The 17812-nt window shown below is 41.3% G+C and overlaps 1 protein-coding gene across 3 annotated transcripts in view; it reads left to right on the forward strand.

Annotated features, from left to right (window-relative positions):
* Positions 1 to 17812, forward strand: part of etv6 (ETS variant transcription factor 6) — a 34615-nt gene that overhangs the window by 10877 nt on the left and 5926 nt on the right. For all 3 annotated transcript variants that reach the window (XM_032589160.1, XM_032589161.1, XM_032589162.1), the window contains exon 3: positions 12521 to 12685. In XM_032589160.1, the coding sequence (XP_032445051.1) occupies positions 12521 to 12685 (165 nt within the window). The remainder of the gene's footprint in view (positions 1 to 12520; positions 12686 to 17812) is intronic.

The following is a 17812-nucleotide window of genomic DNA, read 5'->3' on the forward strand; positions in this document are numbered from 1 at the left end:
CGTTGCTTCCTGAATAAATGTTGTTGTTGTTATGTGCATGTGTGTTGGGGTGAGCGTGTGTGTGGGTGTGTGTGTGTGTGTGTATTGTAACTTCTTTTTTTTTTCTCCTGTGAAAGGGAAACTGTTCTCACACAGGCTAACGAAGCTGAGCGCAGCCCCCTTCTCTTCCTGTTCGCGACGCACTCCACATGGCGCTTCTGACGTGGGGGTGGTGGGCCTGCTGTTCTCATAACATCACAAAGCGCACACACACACACACACACGCACACATACACCCCGCTATGCACGCAAGCATCTCTGGTGCGGTGATTTTACGCTTTTATAGGAAATGCAACTAAAGCTGCAATAACTGGAAATTCTCTTCCTGTTGTTAAACGTCGTTTCATAGAATTCCTTCCATGTGCTTCCCAGACACTCTGGATCTTGTGGCTCTTCCCTGCCACATCGGAAGTAATGTGTTTTTGTTTGTTTGGATTGAGGAAAAAGACGAGATGAACAGACCACCCAGTCATTTATGCAGCAAAAGACTTCAAGGACATTTCCACCACCCAAAAAAAAGATTTTGACACTTTGAAGAGTCGAAACCATCAAAACCAGCCTAAGGACTGACGTTCTGCGTCTCCGCTTTCATTTCCTCATCAGACTGGATTTCCCACAGTTCGGCTTGGCAGGAACCTTTTAGTTGGACTTGCTTCAGGGTCCAAACTGAAAACGTTTTCTGCTCATAAATGCAATTTAGCAAAGTTTGCATGATCGTTCATGAGCACTGGGCATGCCTGTGCTGGTGCGAACAGAAACCGGGGCCTTCGTTGATTCTCGGAAGAAAATACCAGATAGCAACATCAAAAGTGGAAAGTAAGACAAGGAGAGGAGCAAAATGGGGGGTGAGGTTGAATTCTCAAAGACAAAAACATGAGTACAAGGTATAATACAAGATATTACACTAATATATATAATTAGTTACATTATATATACAGTACAGACCAAAAGTTTGGACACACCTTCTCATTGAATTCAATGAGAAGGTGTGTCCAAACTTTTGGTCTGTATTGAGTACAGACCAAAAGTTTGTACTCAATACAGTACAAACTGTATTGAGTTTGTACTGTACTCAAAAGTGAGTACAGTACTCACTTTTGAGTACAAAAGTCTGTACTCAAAAGTGAGTACAGACTTTTGAGTACAGACCAAAAGTCTGTACTCAATACAGACTTTTGGTCTGTATTGAGTACAGACCAAAAGTTTGGACACACAGTTGTGTCCAAACTTTTGGTCTGTACTGTATATATGTATAATATTATATAATGTATATTATATTATGTATAATATTGATATATATAATTAGTATAATACTAATTTTTTTTTTTTTACTTTATTTATTTACTTTTATCGCCCCGCAAGGGGTCTTTTTGTGGGCTCTAGTGTCCCTTTTTCAAAGTAGGCTGACAGGACAGGGGGAAGGAGAGGGAGGGGTGAAGACATGCGGTAAACGTCGTCGGGTCCAGGAGTCGAACCCGCAACAGCCACGTCGAGGCCACGTTGCCTCTGAATGTGGGTCACGCTAACCCCTCCGCCACCACGGCACGCCCATTATTTACTTATTTTAAATTTTTTGTGTGCTATGCTGGAACAAGCAAAATTTCCCCTCTTTGGGGATTAATAAAGTGTTATCTATTACTTTTTAAAATAAAATTAGCATACTTGATTAAGATTATTCAAATTCAAAGAAACATCAGCGCAAAGAAGAGTAGCACATTTTTGACGCTTCAATAGTTTTAAAAAACTAAAGATAAAACATGTGTGCCTCTGAAACCTGTGTGAGAAGCTAAGAAATGCAGCAGGAGTGGACAATGTAAGAAATTTGGCTTGCGAAAAATTAGTCATTTCAAGATCATGAGTCGTTTCGTTTGACAAGCTGTTACAGTTTTAACATAAAATTATTAAAATAATATAAAAATAATTTAGAAATGCGTTCAATAGAAAAATCTGCTAATAGGTGAATCTGCAAATATTTTACAATTTAAGCAGGAATCTAATGTAATCTAACACAGACGGCATTTTGTGTTTGTTTACCATGACTACCACAACTACTACTACTAATGTTAAACATAAAATAATCATATGGAGAAACCAGTTTGGGCTCAATTCAGGTCTTAAATATGTGCTTCGTGATAAAATCATATTGTAAATTTATATTGTGAATATACTGGCAAAAAAAAAAAAGTCATTTACCTCCACCATATTTTTTCAGCCTTAGAATAGAATAATTTCTGTACATGGAATTTGCTCTGACTTAAAGTCTTCAGGATAAACAGAGACTATATTTCTCACAAATGTAGCTACATGCCAGTTCTTAGTGACAGACAGCTTTAACAAATACTTAACAAGTTGGTGTACTGCAAATAGCATACTGATTTGCAGTACAAATCAAATAGCATACTGATTTGGTTGAATATAAATCATCAGTGTGCAGTTAGAAACCTTTGGTACGCCGTTGTACGAGTAAGCGACGCCTGGCTAGTCCTGTCACAGGCTAATGTAGCTTTTAAAGCAGAAAACATTAAATGTAACTTTATGTGGAATTAACGTAGCAACCTGATAGAACTTGTAACTTGCCTAAAGTTTGACAATAATGTACAGCTGAAGATTAGCACTGCCACTCAGTCCGAAATCATAATGCAGTTAGCTTCTGGGACATGAAAGAGAAGATGGTTAAACGATTTGTAACCTTTAAAGGAATTACAGAAAACATTCCTCTTTGATTTCATAAAGATTGCACTTTGCTTGGCGAAATTGGCAACCCTATTAAACTGACATTGATACAAACCAATTACAATCTTAAGTTTAGCTTCACAGAGACTTTATTCTGGACAGTTGAGCACACCAAGTTGATAAGTCTTTGTTGAAGCCGTCTGCGTCGCTAAGAGTCCAGGTGGAGTTACATTTCTCAGAAATACAGACCGACTATCCCAGAAGGTCTGAGTCAGAACCTGACATTCCAGAATACATTGGACATTTCTTTGACTTTCAGTGCTTTGTTTCAGTATTCCACGATTACAACAATGTAAGTTCACGCTTCTGGCATTTTATGAAAGCTTTCCACAAAAAAGAAGAAGGAAAAAAAAAACATACTTGGAAAGAGAATATATTACAGAAAAGCAGATAGGAGAGTTTTAGGGTGCATTCACACCAGCCCTGTTTGGTTAGTTTTAATTCAACTTTAGTGTGTTTGCCTGTAAAGTTTGGTTTGTTTGGGGAAGTGTGAATGCGCAAGCGAACTCTGATGTGGAACAAAAAAGCGAACTGTGGTCCGCCTTAAAATCTACGTCTCTGTTTGGTTGAAGTGAATTCTGAAGCAATTCGAATACCTGAGTTAACACCTAGTGGACCGAAAACCGCTCCAAAAGCAGGAAGCGGACTATAACGCAGGGCATTCTGGGTAAATACAACCAAAATCAAACACACAAGTCTCTTGCTAGCGGGAGAAATGACTCATTGCCTTTTGCAAAGACAAAAGAGAAATCCTACCACTGCTAAAACCTTGACGCCACTTCATATTTGTTTAGATTTGGTGAAGAAGGAAGTTGCGTTCAGTGTCTTCTTCAGAGTTTTTGGTGCAGCACCATCACAAGCGAGCAGGGGAACAGGACTTTCAAAGAGTTAGATTCATTTGATGCAGATCAGTGTGAAAGTGAACCATGCCAGCTGAAAATGTAACAAATGTTACAAATTTGCTCCCCAATAGCTCGCTACTTAGAGGAACAGGAGATAAAACCAAGCGGTTCTTTCCAAGAAACCCGTTTTATATCACCAATATGCATCCAACATCATTTCCGTATTAGTTAAATTGTTACATTTGATACAAATTGTATCGATGTTTTGCCAACAGAAGGTTTTATTTTAGGCCTAGATGCATATTTGCATTAGATAAGATCAATGTAAGCGTTACCCTACTTTAAATACTAACTGCCCATTGTTCACCTGAAGAGCAGTATTAAATGACCTGTGCACAGGTGTGTTGGTTACCAGCCTCCTTTGAAGTTGCTGCATTTCAAAAAAAAAAAAAAAAAAAAAAATTAAGGGGAAGAGGGAAAAAAAAAATTGGCTTGCGAAGAAAACAGAAGAGTGGCAGTTGGCGCTGGATTCAGGAACCAACTGTACAAGAGTCGGCTTGCTCCCACTTTCAACAGCTTACTATCAAAAACAGGTCGCGCTACTTCCTGGCCATAAAAGTTCAGTGTGATTGATGAGCTGCTTTATGTTTGTTTTGACTGGATGGAGTCCAGTTTAGCAGGACGGGGACAAGCACGTGCATGCCGGTGGAGGAAACACAGGATGTATGGGAGGGTTGAGGTGGGGGCGCGGGAACTTTTGACTGAAAAGTAAAAGTGTGTGTGTGTGTGTGTGTGTGTGTGTGGACAGGGATTTTTTTTCCCTGCCACACCCACCTGACAGGGAATTAATGCGCACAAAGCACGGGAAGATGAATGCTAAGTATATACTAAAGTTAGGAAATGTGCAACTCTCATCCCCTCATGTTTCTGAGTCAGGGTGTTAGTGGGTCACCTCCTTTCTCCCTCCTTCTCTGTCTGAAGAAAGAAAAGCCTTTTCTCGATGGAGACAGTAAAACTTATGTCCGCCTACTTCTGGGCTGCGAGAAATGGAGTAATATTTACTCAAGAGGCGGATGACTAAGTAACCTTGAGTTTTCTCAGTTTGGATATTATTCATCCAGGTCAGGATAAGGAGAAATTCTCAGTCTGAGATGGATATGTATCGGCTATGTGTGTGTTTACCAAGACCTGGAGTCTGGGGCTTGAAAATAATATCTGATCTGACTTTCACATCCCATTAATCTGTGATTTAGTTCCAGTTTCACACGTTAGAAAAGGAAATGGAACCCTGAACAATATGATGCACCTGCATGACTCAACAAACAATGTTGGGAAAACTTTACATGTTTTCTGATCAATATACAGCACCAGAACAGCTACAAAGGAATGCTAGCTTAATACGAACTTAAACGTAATCTTTTAAGTTGGCCGATCCTACAGAACCCGTCTTTTGACATGGCAGGGAAAAAAAGCTATTGCTGCCACAACTTGGGGTAAAAAAACAAACACACTTTCTTACTTCAAAATATTCAGTTGTCAACAGGAGTATGAAGCATCGCCACGACAGGAACAAACTATAGTCCGATTAGTCCAGATTAGGTATTTATGTATGAAGTGACCAAAACTACAAATGTATTTAAAAACCAGCACCGGTTCTTATTGGAGGATATAGTAGAGCTAGTTTCCCAGCAATACAAATCAATTAATAATAAAATTATTGCTCATCAGTGGCAAATTATTAAAAATATTGAAGTTCACACCTTGAAGATTTCTTGTAAGGTAACAAAAACAAGCGGCAGTGGGGCGGGTGAGACTGGTGTCACGGTATTGGACGGGACCTTGCCGGGCAGAACGGACCTCATTAACTCATCTGACTGAGAGGGGAAGTTAACGGCTTCTGTACCGCAACAACGAAACAAGATACCGATGATCTCATCCTCCTCTTCCCTCCATTCATCCCAATCGCTTATGAGTTGCCTTGGCAACTTGAGAGCTGCGTGCGTGTATGTGTGTTAGCAAGCATTAGCGGGGGCCTGAGAAACCACAGAGTGAAAATTATGTGTCATCAGAGAGGATTAGGAGCCCACGGTTTAGTCGAGGGTTTGGGATCCTGCTGCTGTCGTGCTCGAGGGTTTTTTTCTTCCTCTTCCCAGAGTAAACACACACACACACACGCACACCCCGATGCGCACCCCACACACAGTCACACAGATATGTATACAGATTCATGAACCTCTTTAATCTGAGATGTGTTCAGCAGGGAGCCTGATGAAACGGAAGTCTTGAAATTGATTTTTGTTCCTGCAACATGCAACAAATCTGGTTCAGAGTTTGTAACAGAAAACAGACAGAGCAAATTCACCAGCACCAAATAGTGTGTGAATGTGCTGAATGCACGTTAGGACAGAAGGTGCTCTTCTTCCTCCTCTGTTAAATGACCATGCCCTCCATTTTCCTCCCCATCAGTGGCTTTAATGTTAAGATTCCCAAAATATTTACTGTTCAGGGTTTTAAATTCGTAATTGATTTTAAATAGACAGATTCCTGACATCCATTACAACTTCCATACAACAAATGTAACTGAAGCACTTTGTTAACTTCATCAAAGTGTCTACAAACTTTTAATTAGTTATCTATGACTTCTTGTTTCTCTATGGTGGAAATGTGACGTAACCCGGAGTCTCTTCTCGGTCATTCATGTTCGGCAGATATGTGTTTATCTTCATAAGTCAGGAAATGGCTACAAGGGGATAAATACTCGCCCACATATAGAGTCAGAGCAATAATTAAAAAGTTTTAAACAACCGGAGCTGTGACAAACACTGTGGAGACCCTAGTTTATCTTTCCACCGCACATAGGGAGGAGGATGGTAAAGGAAAATAGAGTCTTCTAAGCTCACTGCAGCAAAGGGTGACATTTGGGGGTCACCAGGTCTCCAACCATTAGCATTCCAGCTGGTTGTTAAAGAGTACATTTTCTGTCCTACTGTCATGAGTATAAAGGTCTATATGCTTATGTTAGTTGAAACAACAAAGTTCATTCCAGGGACCGCATTAAGTTCTACACAAGAAACTTGGTGGAGGACCTTGAGGAAGTCCACATGCTTCTCCCCCATGGCACCTTACATCACCGTAGTAACAAAGCCCACTTCAACATCCTGACAAAAGACACAATAAAAACAGAAAAAAAGTTCTGCCCAGATTAGTTAATTGAAACCAAGCAAGAACTCCCAAACCGATTGCTCCCCCGTGTCCGGGACATTTATGTGTGTCTTCTAATGCCTACTGGGACTTCAACAGAACTGTTCCTTGGTTTTATCTGAAATATACAGGTGGGTGGGAAAGAAAGTCACTATGGTGGAGGATCTGTCCTGCTGTGGAGCAGCCCTGTAAACATCATCAGCTTGGGTAGCTTGTCAACTAATCAGCAATTTCCCCTTAGGGATCTATAAAGCATATTCCATTCCAGAAGGCATCACATCATAAACCTTTGAAAATATCAGGATCTTTAAGTAAAGACCTGGTAGCTTTGGGTGGGAAACTAAAAATAGGTCATCTTTGGACCTTTTAGCAGACGAATGATCTAAAACATATGGCCAAATCAACACAGACACAAGATCAACCTTCTACCATCAGCATTTTAGGATGCTTTCACACCTGACAGTCTGGTAGACTTGGTTCGATTGGAGAGCAAAACTAGAACATGTTACATTTTCATCTGGTGCAGTTTGCTTTCTCACTGTACTGTGTAAAAACGAACCAAACCCTTTGGAGAACCTGTTCCCTCCATTGCCTGTGGTGGCGCTGCACCAAGAATGACTGAAGGAAACAATGCAAAAACCTGCCTCTAATAAAGACACTGATTGAAACTTCCTTCTTCACGAAATATGAAAAAAATGGACTGGCATGAAATTTAAGTGGTTGTAGGATCTTTTGTCTTTGGAAAAAGATCATGAGTCATTTCTCCTGCGAGGGCTGGACTCCCTCGTTTGCGGTGTAGTTCACTTCCTGCATCTGAAGCGATCTACGGTCCACTTGGCGTTCACATGTACACTAAAACGCACCAGAGTTTACTTCATGTGAAGTCAAACTAGAATTCAAACTAAACAGGCGTAGTGGAGTGGGCTGTTTCCTATATTGTAGTGTTCATCAGGACATTTCAGAACCAAAACTTTTATTTTTAGTGGTTATTTATGGTTTCTGTAGCACATTTGGCCGACGCAGTGTATTCCTAAAGTTATCAGTGATGTCTGTTACTAGAAACAATCTGTTGCTTGGATTATTATAATTTCTATACTGCCCAATAGCTGCTCCATGAAGCTCCATGAAGCAGGAAGTCTTTTGTATGTAGCATCTATTATGGACATGTGGGCCGGCAAGACTGAAAAAGAAAAAGATACTTGGTTTACGGTCTTGGTGACAAAATAAAAACAATTTCTGTTTTAATATTGGAAGCCATTCTAAATGTTCACATTGACTGACAGCTTGTGAATTTGGCATCATCACTCCCCAAGTCCATGTAAATGTTAGGATCTATTCACTGTATATAGCAGTGTTACATATTGTTATGAAGGAACTTTTCATGAACCTGTTTTATGGTCTGATCCCCCTTGTGGACTTTGCTTACTGTGCAGATTAGATCCTACAATAAACACAAGTTGCCACAGAAATAAGTTAAGGAAGGAATTGGAGACTGGACATGACGTCCGGCTCTGGAAACTCGATCTGCTCTCCGGATTAGTTATCCGTTTCCCTTCCTGTGTGCCTTTCCTTCCTCTTCTTGCATATTTGTTTAGTCCTATTGCTGTTTTATCCACGCTGCCTCAATTTATTGTCTTGACGCACCATCCGCTGCTGCTCTCACCACACTTTCCTTTCTGTTTCCTCTCTTCCTTTTTTTTCGTCTCTGTGCCGCTGTCAGTTACTGAACCTCCCTGCGCTGCTCTCTAACCCTGCCACAGGAAGCTTCCTGTGCTGAAAAGGAGCCCACGCTGGATTACTTCCTGCCAAAGAGCGTTGTGGGACACGTTTGTTTGGGCCCCCTTCTTCCTCCTCCTCACTCCTTCTGCTCCCCTCGCTGCTTCCTCCTCCGGCCCCCGTGCAGATGGCCGAGGCCGGCAGACCGGATCTCACAGGGCTTTTGGAACAGTCGGAACGGCTCTCCGGCCCTGGAGAGAGCATACCGCAGCCGTGACCTCTTGACCTGAGCTTCACTTCTGCCCGCCCCGGCTTCACCGCTCTCACAACTCGGCCACGGGAGACCAAAGTACAGCTGGTGCACGTCGTGCAGATGGCAACTTGATTCAATATTAATAAGTCGGGGATGCATTCAGCTGTATCACAGTTGCCGTGGTTCTATTTTCCGGCACAGAAAGCTACAAGGTTGACGCATTTTGATGGCAAATTTGACTTGTGCTGAGCTGATTTTGTCAATGAAGCAGAAACCCACCAAGAAAATAGGATCCAACTTTTTAAAATTTTTTTATTCACAACCCTTGTTGTTGTGAAGCACCTTAATCCCATTTGCAGACACCTTCCTCAGACGACAGGCTGAGGGTCAGAGCTGTGCTTCAGATAACCTCGACTCTTCCTGGCTTATCGCCAACTGAATATAGAGGACTAGAAGGAAAGGGAAGAAACAGAAATCTGACAATCTGGACAGAGTGTCATTTTAGATCGATTGCTCTCTGAAAACTTCCTTTGTTTGACATGTCGGGGTGAGCGGAAAGCGAGGGGGAGGGAGTGGAAGCAGACACACGGTTCTTATTACTCGTGTGACAAGTGACATTGGCGGCCAAAGATAACAGCTGTCCGACTCCCAGAGGAAGTGTTCGAGTCTGTCCGATAAGTCGGGCGTAAGAAACGAGCGGCTTGTGCTCGGTGTGGGCGTCGTGGACGGCCTGATCAGAGCGACGCACGCTTAGCGGTTTGGTTTCACCTGTGCGAAACAGAGAAGAGGATACAGGAAAGAAAAGGGAGGTGAGCCTGAGTCATACTGTAGATCATCAAGTTCCAGCAAGAGAAGAGTGATATGATGAGGCGGCAGTATCGCATGCTGACTGGCATAAATGCAGGCCAAAAATCAGTTGCTGAATGCTTTTGGTGGTCGATTTGGAAACATTTGACATTTTAACCAAAGATCTTTTCAATAATGATCTTTGAGGCAAAAACAAACAAAAAAGGTCATAAAGTTTAAATTATTATTTATTAAAATTTAGGTATGTGACTTCATTGCAAAGGGTGTAGCAATAAAAAAATGCAGCAACATTTTCTAGGAAGAACTTCAGAAGCATTAAGTAAATAATGAATATTAATTTTCAAACAGTTATTTAGTCCTTCCGTTGTTTTAAGAGACGGAGTTACTTGGACCCCACGGTCTGGCGGTGTTGCACTGACCCCGCATGCGTTTTACAATTTTTTTGTGCGTGTGGTTTCGGAAATTGACAGTCTGACAGGACAACCCTTCGCTTCCTCCTTGTCCAACAATGACATTTTCCGTGCTTCTCCTGAGCGTCACGCCAAGACCGTGGAAGAGATCAACGTCTTATATGCCTTCCTAATCAATTCTGCTTGATTCTTCCGTCAGTGCTCTGTCAGGGCTTTCTCTGGTGGAATTTCTACCTGGTCAATCAGCAAACAGAAGGAGTTGTGAATGATGTCAATTTTCTGTGCTGTTTTAGTACTGTAAGGTAGTTTTCGCAATGGCAGCGGAGGAAGTGAACGAAGATGTTCAGTCTGTGTTGGTCACGTTCCCAAACATTAATTTCGTTCAGCTTGGCACTTCTTTCTTCGCAGTGGAGATTGCTTGTTTACAGCACAGGTAATTTAGCATAGAATTGTCATATTTCGTACGTCATGACCAAACGGTAGTGACTGGGTAAAATCTTAAACCTCATCAGAGTCCACGCCTCCAGGAGCCAACCGTTTATCAATAGCCGAGGGTCCAGACCTTGTCGATCAGTGTCATTTAGCTTCTGTCACCATTTTGTGCGCTCTCAAGATGTTTCGAACCAACCATGAGGCAATCTCTACCCACCTTGTCGACATTTCTAACACCATCTGCTCATAGTCAACTGTAATAAAATGTTGTTTCCTGACTATCAATATTATTTAACAATAGGTTGACCCATTGCTTGGTTTTATTTTGGTTTTATGAATGGTCCAAGTTTTGTTGGCATCAACTTGTCTTCGGAAATACAATTAAATGAGAGATTTTAGCTTCTTTCTTTTTTTTAGATAACTCTCTAGACAGTTAAGCATTTTTGATAAATTACAGCTACAAATGTTCATAAAAATGCCTGCGAAAGTTTTTTTTATGAATTAGTGGAGAAGTCAAACTGGAGTTGTTTGGAGTTCTTCTACATTCAACAGAAAACACATTGAAAAGGAGAGAGACAGCCTAGCTGCATGCTACTGTTTTACATGGACAAAAGAGGGACCTGAAAAAGCTTCTAGCAGTTTGGACATATACGCTATATTCTAGAATTTCACTTAATTTAACACTGGAATTTTCTAATTCATGTGCTTACTGCAACACGGCTCACGCTCCTTGTTTCAAATTGTCCAAGGTAAAACAGTGCTAATGTTTGTAGAAAATGTAGGAAGGATGTGATTGTTTAGTAGAAAAGAGACGATTATTTAACTTTTTTATTTTAAGCTGTTTTAAATACTCATCCTGCTTTTCTGTTTGTTCTCCACTTTTAGACATTTAACCAGCAAAATCAAAAACCAGGACAAGGAAATAAACAGGTTTTCAGAATATTTGAGCAATTTGTTTAATAATTTACTTAAAATGAGAGATTCCTCCATGAACCACATTTTTCAGCAGGGTCATAAAGTTTTCTCCTAACAGAGTATTTTCTGTACTTTTTCAGGTGACTGTAAATACTTCTCGGTCGTTATAATAGATTTTCTTACACTCTTGTTCCCTGGCCAGTGAGCGAAACACGAGGTGTGAAGAAGGGAAATAAAAAGTGTCATGAAGCGGTGTGGTGTTGGTGGTGAGGCAGGCGCAGCGGACCCAGGTCAGATGAAAATGATGATTTTTAATTATAAATAAGTCCAGAAACACGGCAGCTCGCACAGAGACACACCGACGACGAACAGACTAGACATTGACGTTGACGAATAATTGACGAGGACCCGACGAGGAACAAGGAACACAGGTGGAGTTAAATACACAGGAGGGTAATCACAGAGACGAGACACACCTGGGAACAATCAAGGGGAGGACAGGACAACGAAGAGACTTAAGGACACAGAAAACTCTAAATAAACACAGAAAAACACAGATCCTGACAAAAAGCGACTGTTTGATTTGTTTCCTCCGCTCATTTTTCCTGTCATGCGTGTCTCATTCTGAAAACAAACCAATCAACCTTCCATCCGCTAACGTGCGTCTTCAGGGTTAACAGAACAAAACAGCAAAGTGTATTGTAACACACACACACACACATACATATACATATATATATATTTAAAAACATGTTGAGTTTTTTTCTTCAGCACCTCCTGTCTGATTCATTCTGCAATTTTATGTCTAACCTATCATTTTTAATATTTTATTCTAACCTCTTCTCCCTCTCACTCTGTCTCCCCCTTCATCTTTTTTTTTCTTTATCTCTGCTGCCATTCCCGTAATCACTCCCTCCTTTCGGCTTTTATCTCCACTTCATCAATATCCTTTTTACTGCGTCCTTCCTCCCTGCCCTCCCCCTTCCCCGCGCTCTCCTTCCTGCCTTTCCTTCTTTCTTCCTTCCTCCGCCTCCAGCACCACCGCCGCCTCCCCACCCGTCTGCTTCTTCAACACTCGACTCGTTTTTCTTCTTTTCTTTTCTTTTCCTTTCTTCTCCATTTTGTCGCTGTCTCCCCCAAACTCTGACTTCTTCTCCGTTCTCCACCTTCAGGCCTGCAGCCAGTGTTTTGGAGCCGGGAAGACGTGGCTCAGTGGCTGCGGTGGGCCGAGAAGGAGTTTGCGCTGCGGCCCATCACCAGCGGCACCTTCCAGATGAACGGCAAGGCCCTGCTTCTCCTCACCAAGGAGGACTTCCGCTACAGATCCCCTCACTCCGGTACTCCTCTTTATGCACTTCTGGAAACAGGAGCACACTCCCAGCTTTGAATCTATCAGTGAAATATTCTAAAAATGAGTCATTTCAGTCCACACTAGGGAGAAAAAAAAAGATTTAGCAGCTAGAAAGGAAATGCAAATCACAGATCATTGAATTACGGGGTGGAAAATAGTTGCAAGTTTTGTAAAACCTGCAAAAACATTGGTTTAATTTTACTTTACAGTAACTATTACATCAATCTCATCCGGAAATCTGTTCTTGTGCAATTTTTCAATTGCTCATATCAAACCTCCAAAATGGAAAATAAATCAGTAACGGCAGCAGGAGCAGATGATGTGGCGGTGCGAGGTGACAGCAGAGGGATGCAGCTGTTACAGCGCGACTGCTGGGGGAGAGGAAGTAGGAGACGGTTCATCAGGAAGTAGAAAGCAACCTCAACTGTCGCCCAAGCAACACCAGCGGAGAGGCGCCTGAAAGTAAAATGAAATATTGAGTTGATCTTCTCAGCCCGTTTCTGCTAGTCTGTCTGGAAGATTTGAAAGAAAAAAAAAAGTCTCGAGTAGAGAACATTGTTTCAGGCTCCACACAGGCGCTGTGTGATGTGGTTTAGGATGAAAGTCATACGAGAATAAATAAGGCTTTGATAAATTTAGAAATAAGGTAAGGGATCAATCCAACTCCAAGGCTGGACAAGATGCTACGTTTTTATTCATATCCTCTGGATGTTACATTTAATAAGTAAAATAAAAAATCCTCCAAACTTTATCTTGCTTCAGTTTTAAATCATTTTGACATTTGTCATTAAATTTAATTAGGCTGGTTCTGCTGGTACCATGGTGACTGTAAAACTATTTTCATAGACTATTATTTTATTATACTGGCACTTGTAAAATGACACCCATTGCCCAGTGTAACAATGTTTCAAAAATGAAAATTCTGAGGTGGGTTTTTAAAAAGCTTTTTAGACTTCTTAAAAAACTAAATGTTGATTTTTGCTGTTTTAGTACATATAATGTTATGGTGAAACCAACGTAAGCAAAACTCTCAGAAAGAAAACTTGCTTTTATATTCTACATATTTGCTGTTTGGCTCTTGCGGTTACGCATGGAAAGCAATTCCTAAACATGCTGAAAACTCTCACTTTTGATAACCTTTATTCCCTCAGTCCTTGACTTCATACTGACCAAATGGAGTTAGTTAAAGTTTGAGGTGTGTCAGCTCTGGTAGCCTGCCTGTTTAACAAATATACTTCTAGCTTTCAAACTAGTTTTAAAACAACTTTTCCTTACCAACAGTGAAGGGTGGGGCCCTTTCAGTTTCCACGTTGGAAATGTCTTGTTTTAGTGATTTCTAAATGCATTTCTCGTAAATTAAGAAAAAAGTTGGTGCCTTAGCACAGTCAGCTAACTGGCAGTGTGCTGAAGTTATTCTACGTTTTGCACACCCAGAGTGACTTGAAAATAGGGACTTTAAAAACTGGGCCATAGATAGAAAGGAGTTGGTTAAAGGATTTTAGTGAACTTTTGACTTTTCCACACATACTTTGAGAACAATTGCAAGTGACTGTGGGAAGGTATCTGGGACTTTGACACGAGCCGTTGGCTGTAGTTGTCACCCTGCTTCTAAGCATCGTCAATGGCTCCTAAAAATGTTTTCACCATAAATGATGTGTTTTTGGACATCGCTAGATAAGCTGGTTTTATTTTCATGTCCGGCAAATCTTTAAAACTAAATAGGAGCAGACTTATTTCCTGGCCTGGAGGCCAGTGAAGTGACCAACCTGACAGCTCACCTCATTTCCCTTTCAGCTGTGAGCAAACAAATCTCCCATGCTGTCAAGTAATCGATGAGGAGAAAAGTGGGAGGAAATGATTCATGATCTTCTCGGGTCATATTAGGTGTTTTGTTCACAAAGCCTGCCTCTTAAGGTCAAATAACTAAAATGGAAGGGGATTTTTTTAACGTCAGAATTAGTTGTTTACAGCCAGTGGTTAGTGGTATCAGTCTAAATCTCACTTTAGGGAAGAGAGCAATTTTCTGGCTTGTGATGCGTCTATTTCCTCCTTTGTATGTTTATAGGCACAGACTTCCCATCAGTCTCTGGGGTTTCATGCTTCCCTTTGTAGAAGCTCCAAGAAGGCTGTTTCCTTATCATGGAACGCGTCTCTGAAAGATGGAATAACTTACATCATGGCGAGTGTGAGCCATACACCAATCACTCAACAGATATCATGAAATTTTAAATGTCCTGTTTTATGTCTTCTAAAGGAACCTCTTATTTTGAGCACACATTAGTTTTTCACAAGCAGACTATTTTAAATAAAGGAATCAGAGAAAAGAGCAGGAAGCAGGAATTTTCCCCACACTGCCAGAAAGTGAGAACTGAAAGGGTGTGTGTGGGGGTGCATGCGTGTGTGTATGCGTGCGTTTGTTTGTGTGTGTTCACCCTTGCTTCCTTTATGAGAATCATTTCCTTGTTATGTTAGGCGGTTCAAAGCGTGAGCCGGTTGACCGTGTGTTGGTGAGATCACACCATCCGGACTGGTGGCTGCTTGTGTAAATGTTGAGGCTGGAAATCATTGAGTGACCTTCCTGCTCAGGCTTTGTTCCTGCCCTCGGACGCTGCTCTGCGACCAGGAGAGGGCCAGGATCATATCGCACAATGGTCTTTTTATATGTTCACAGATTGCTAATGACTTTCCCTCAACAGCCCAGTTGATGCTTTCTCTATTTAGTCAGTCATTTCCAATCTCTCTTATTGTCCATTTTCAGTTTTTTTGCTGTTTTTGTCGTACTTCAACGTTTGAAATAATCTGATATTGACATCAAAATTAAAATCAATAAAAACGTCACTTCTCAATTGATGATATCTTTCAATACATGCACAAGTCTGTCCAAACCAACATTGACTTTTGGGAAGAAGTAAAATTCCCCACTGGAACTTAGTGGAACATTGGCTGCATCTGGTTCACTATAAGTCGAGCTTCTAGAAAAAAAAACATATGGAAATAAAAGACGGTGGTGGCAGTGTGATGGCGTGGTCTGTTCTGCGGCTTTAAGGCTACCACACACTCAGGTGTATGATGACTCCGCGGACACTGTCCATGGATGGTGGAGATTTTATTGTCAAGCGTACAAATTGCCTACATTTCTCGTAAAAAAAAGTTCTCAATTTCCCAAGCTCAGCAAATTTTACAAGCTAGTTTGGCGCCTGGTACACCTGTTAGTGTGGCAAAGAAATGGCAGACAAGCTGTTGCGTGTTCTTGGGACTGGTTGGGCTGACTCTCAAGAGTCTGATGCTTTTCCTGCTGAGCAGTTTACCGAGCGATACCGAGTACTCGGTCACAAAGACCCCCAGAAACCCGGACGTTTTTTACTCTGCAGAGGTTCAACTCAAAGCGGACGTCCACCAGACATGTCCACGCAAACGTCCAATTTATGACTGCCATGAATTCCCCAGCATAGAAGTTTTGTGACCTAGAACTCCAGTAAACTTGTTTTATGCAGCAAAAAGATGATCTCAAGCACACCAGCATGTCCACCACCCGACGCATTTAAAAACAAATGAAGGTTTTAGAGTCTGGAGTTAAACTCCACCCTGAACAGTCCCTTCATGATCAAAAAGCCTCCACTGTGGCTGAATTAAAACAATGCTGCAAACAAGAGCTGTCCAGATTTCCTCCATGGTGACGGGAAAGTCAGTTGTTGCAAACGTTTGAGGGCAGCTGGGGATATAGAGACACAGAGAAACAGCATTCCAAATATTTCCTGGCCTTCCTGTTCTACAACATCAATCATCATCTATGTTAGAAGAGGTGAGAGCTCAAAAGGATAAAACAGAGGAACTTTCATCTACTCCATTGTCTTGCACTCTGTTGCAGCATCAGTGAACTGCAGACACGTGTCGACTTGTCCTTTCTTTTTCAAAAGCTTCTAGCATCGATGTGCTTTACAATCTCTGATGGGAAGAATGGCTAACTTTGAGTCTGTCCTTCACTCAGTAACACCGTCCACACCGACAACTGTTTTTCTAGGAGTTGTGGAGTGGCACTTATGATTGGAAATAGATCTGATTTTTGCATTTCAGACTGGCAAATCAAACTGGAAATTGAAGCGTACAAGCTAACTTCTCAGAGCATTTTCTGTTTTATTCATACAGCTCTAACTTTAGATTTGCATTTTAGATGAGAAAAAGGTCCTCTTAGTTATCTGAATTGTTTGAAATCAGTAATAGCGAGGCAGATAGATGTTCATCATCACTGTACAAAACCGATTGATACTTTACAAATAATAGGATCCCTAAACCCCATGTAGACCTGTTTCACTGCGCCAATTAACAGTCATTTGGAAGCGGACCACTGTTAGATTTGATTAAGTAGAATTGTGGTTTCAGGCAGCCAAAGCAACAAAGAGACTCTTTAGATGAGTTTGTGGCACAAATTTGATTTGCCAATCAAGAGGTAGATACAGATGCACTTTTTTTTTTTTATCTTGATGTGACATTTTCACTGATGTTGCATTTTAAAAATGTACAGACAAATTGAAGTATTCTAAAAATGGAAGGTACTGCACAAAGTAGTCGTTTTTTATCAACCATGTTTTTCTGATGATCCTAAAGGAGAACCTCAAACAGACAAACAAACAAAACTTGGTTCAGGGGCGTGCTGTGGTGGCGCAGGGGGTTAGCACGCCCCACGTTTGGAGGCCTTAGTCCTCGGCGCGGACGTCGCGGGTTCGACTTCCGGTCCCGACGACCTTTACCGCATGTCTTCCCCCCTCTCCTTCCCTGTTTCCTGTCAGCCTACTGTAGAAAAAATACGAGCCACTAGCGCCGTAAAAACTCTTCGGAGAAAAAAAATGGGAAAAAAAAAAAACAACATAACTTGGTTCTAATCTAACGTTTGCTTGTGATTCATTAAAGTGATGCTAGAATACTCAAGAATAATACAAGAATGTAGTAATCTCTAATGAGCAGTCACTGAGGAATACTGAGGCATTGATATTGCAAACATTGATTGAAATACAAACTGAATGCTATGAGCTGGTTGTAGTAGGTCCCAGTCTATGATGTCTTCACAGTCTGGGGTAGACTATCTAAGAAGTGTCTCTACTAACAGAAGTATTGT

Source organism: Xiphophorus hellerii, chromosome 17 (genome assembly GCF_003331165.1).
Source record: "Xiphophorus hellerii strain 12219 chromosome 17, Xiphophorus_hellerii-4.1, whole genome shotgun sequence".
NCBI lineage: Eukaryota > Metazoa > Chordata > Actinopteri > Cyprinodontiformes > Poeciliidae > Xiphophorus > Xiphophorus hellerii.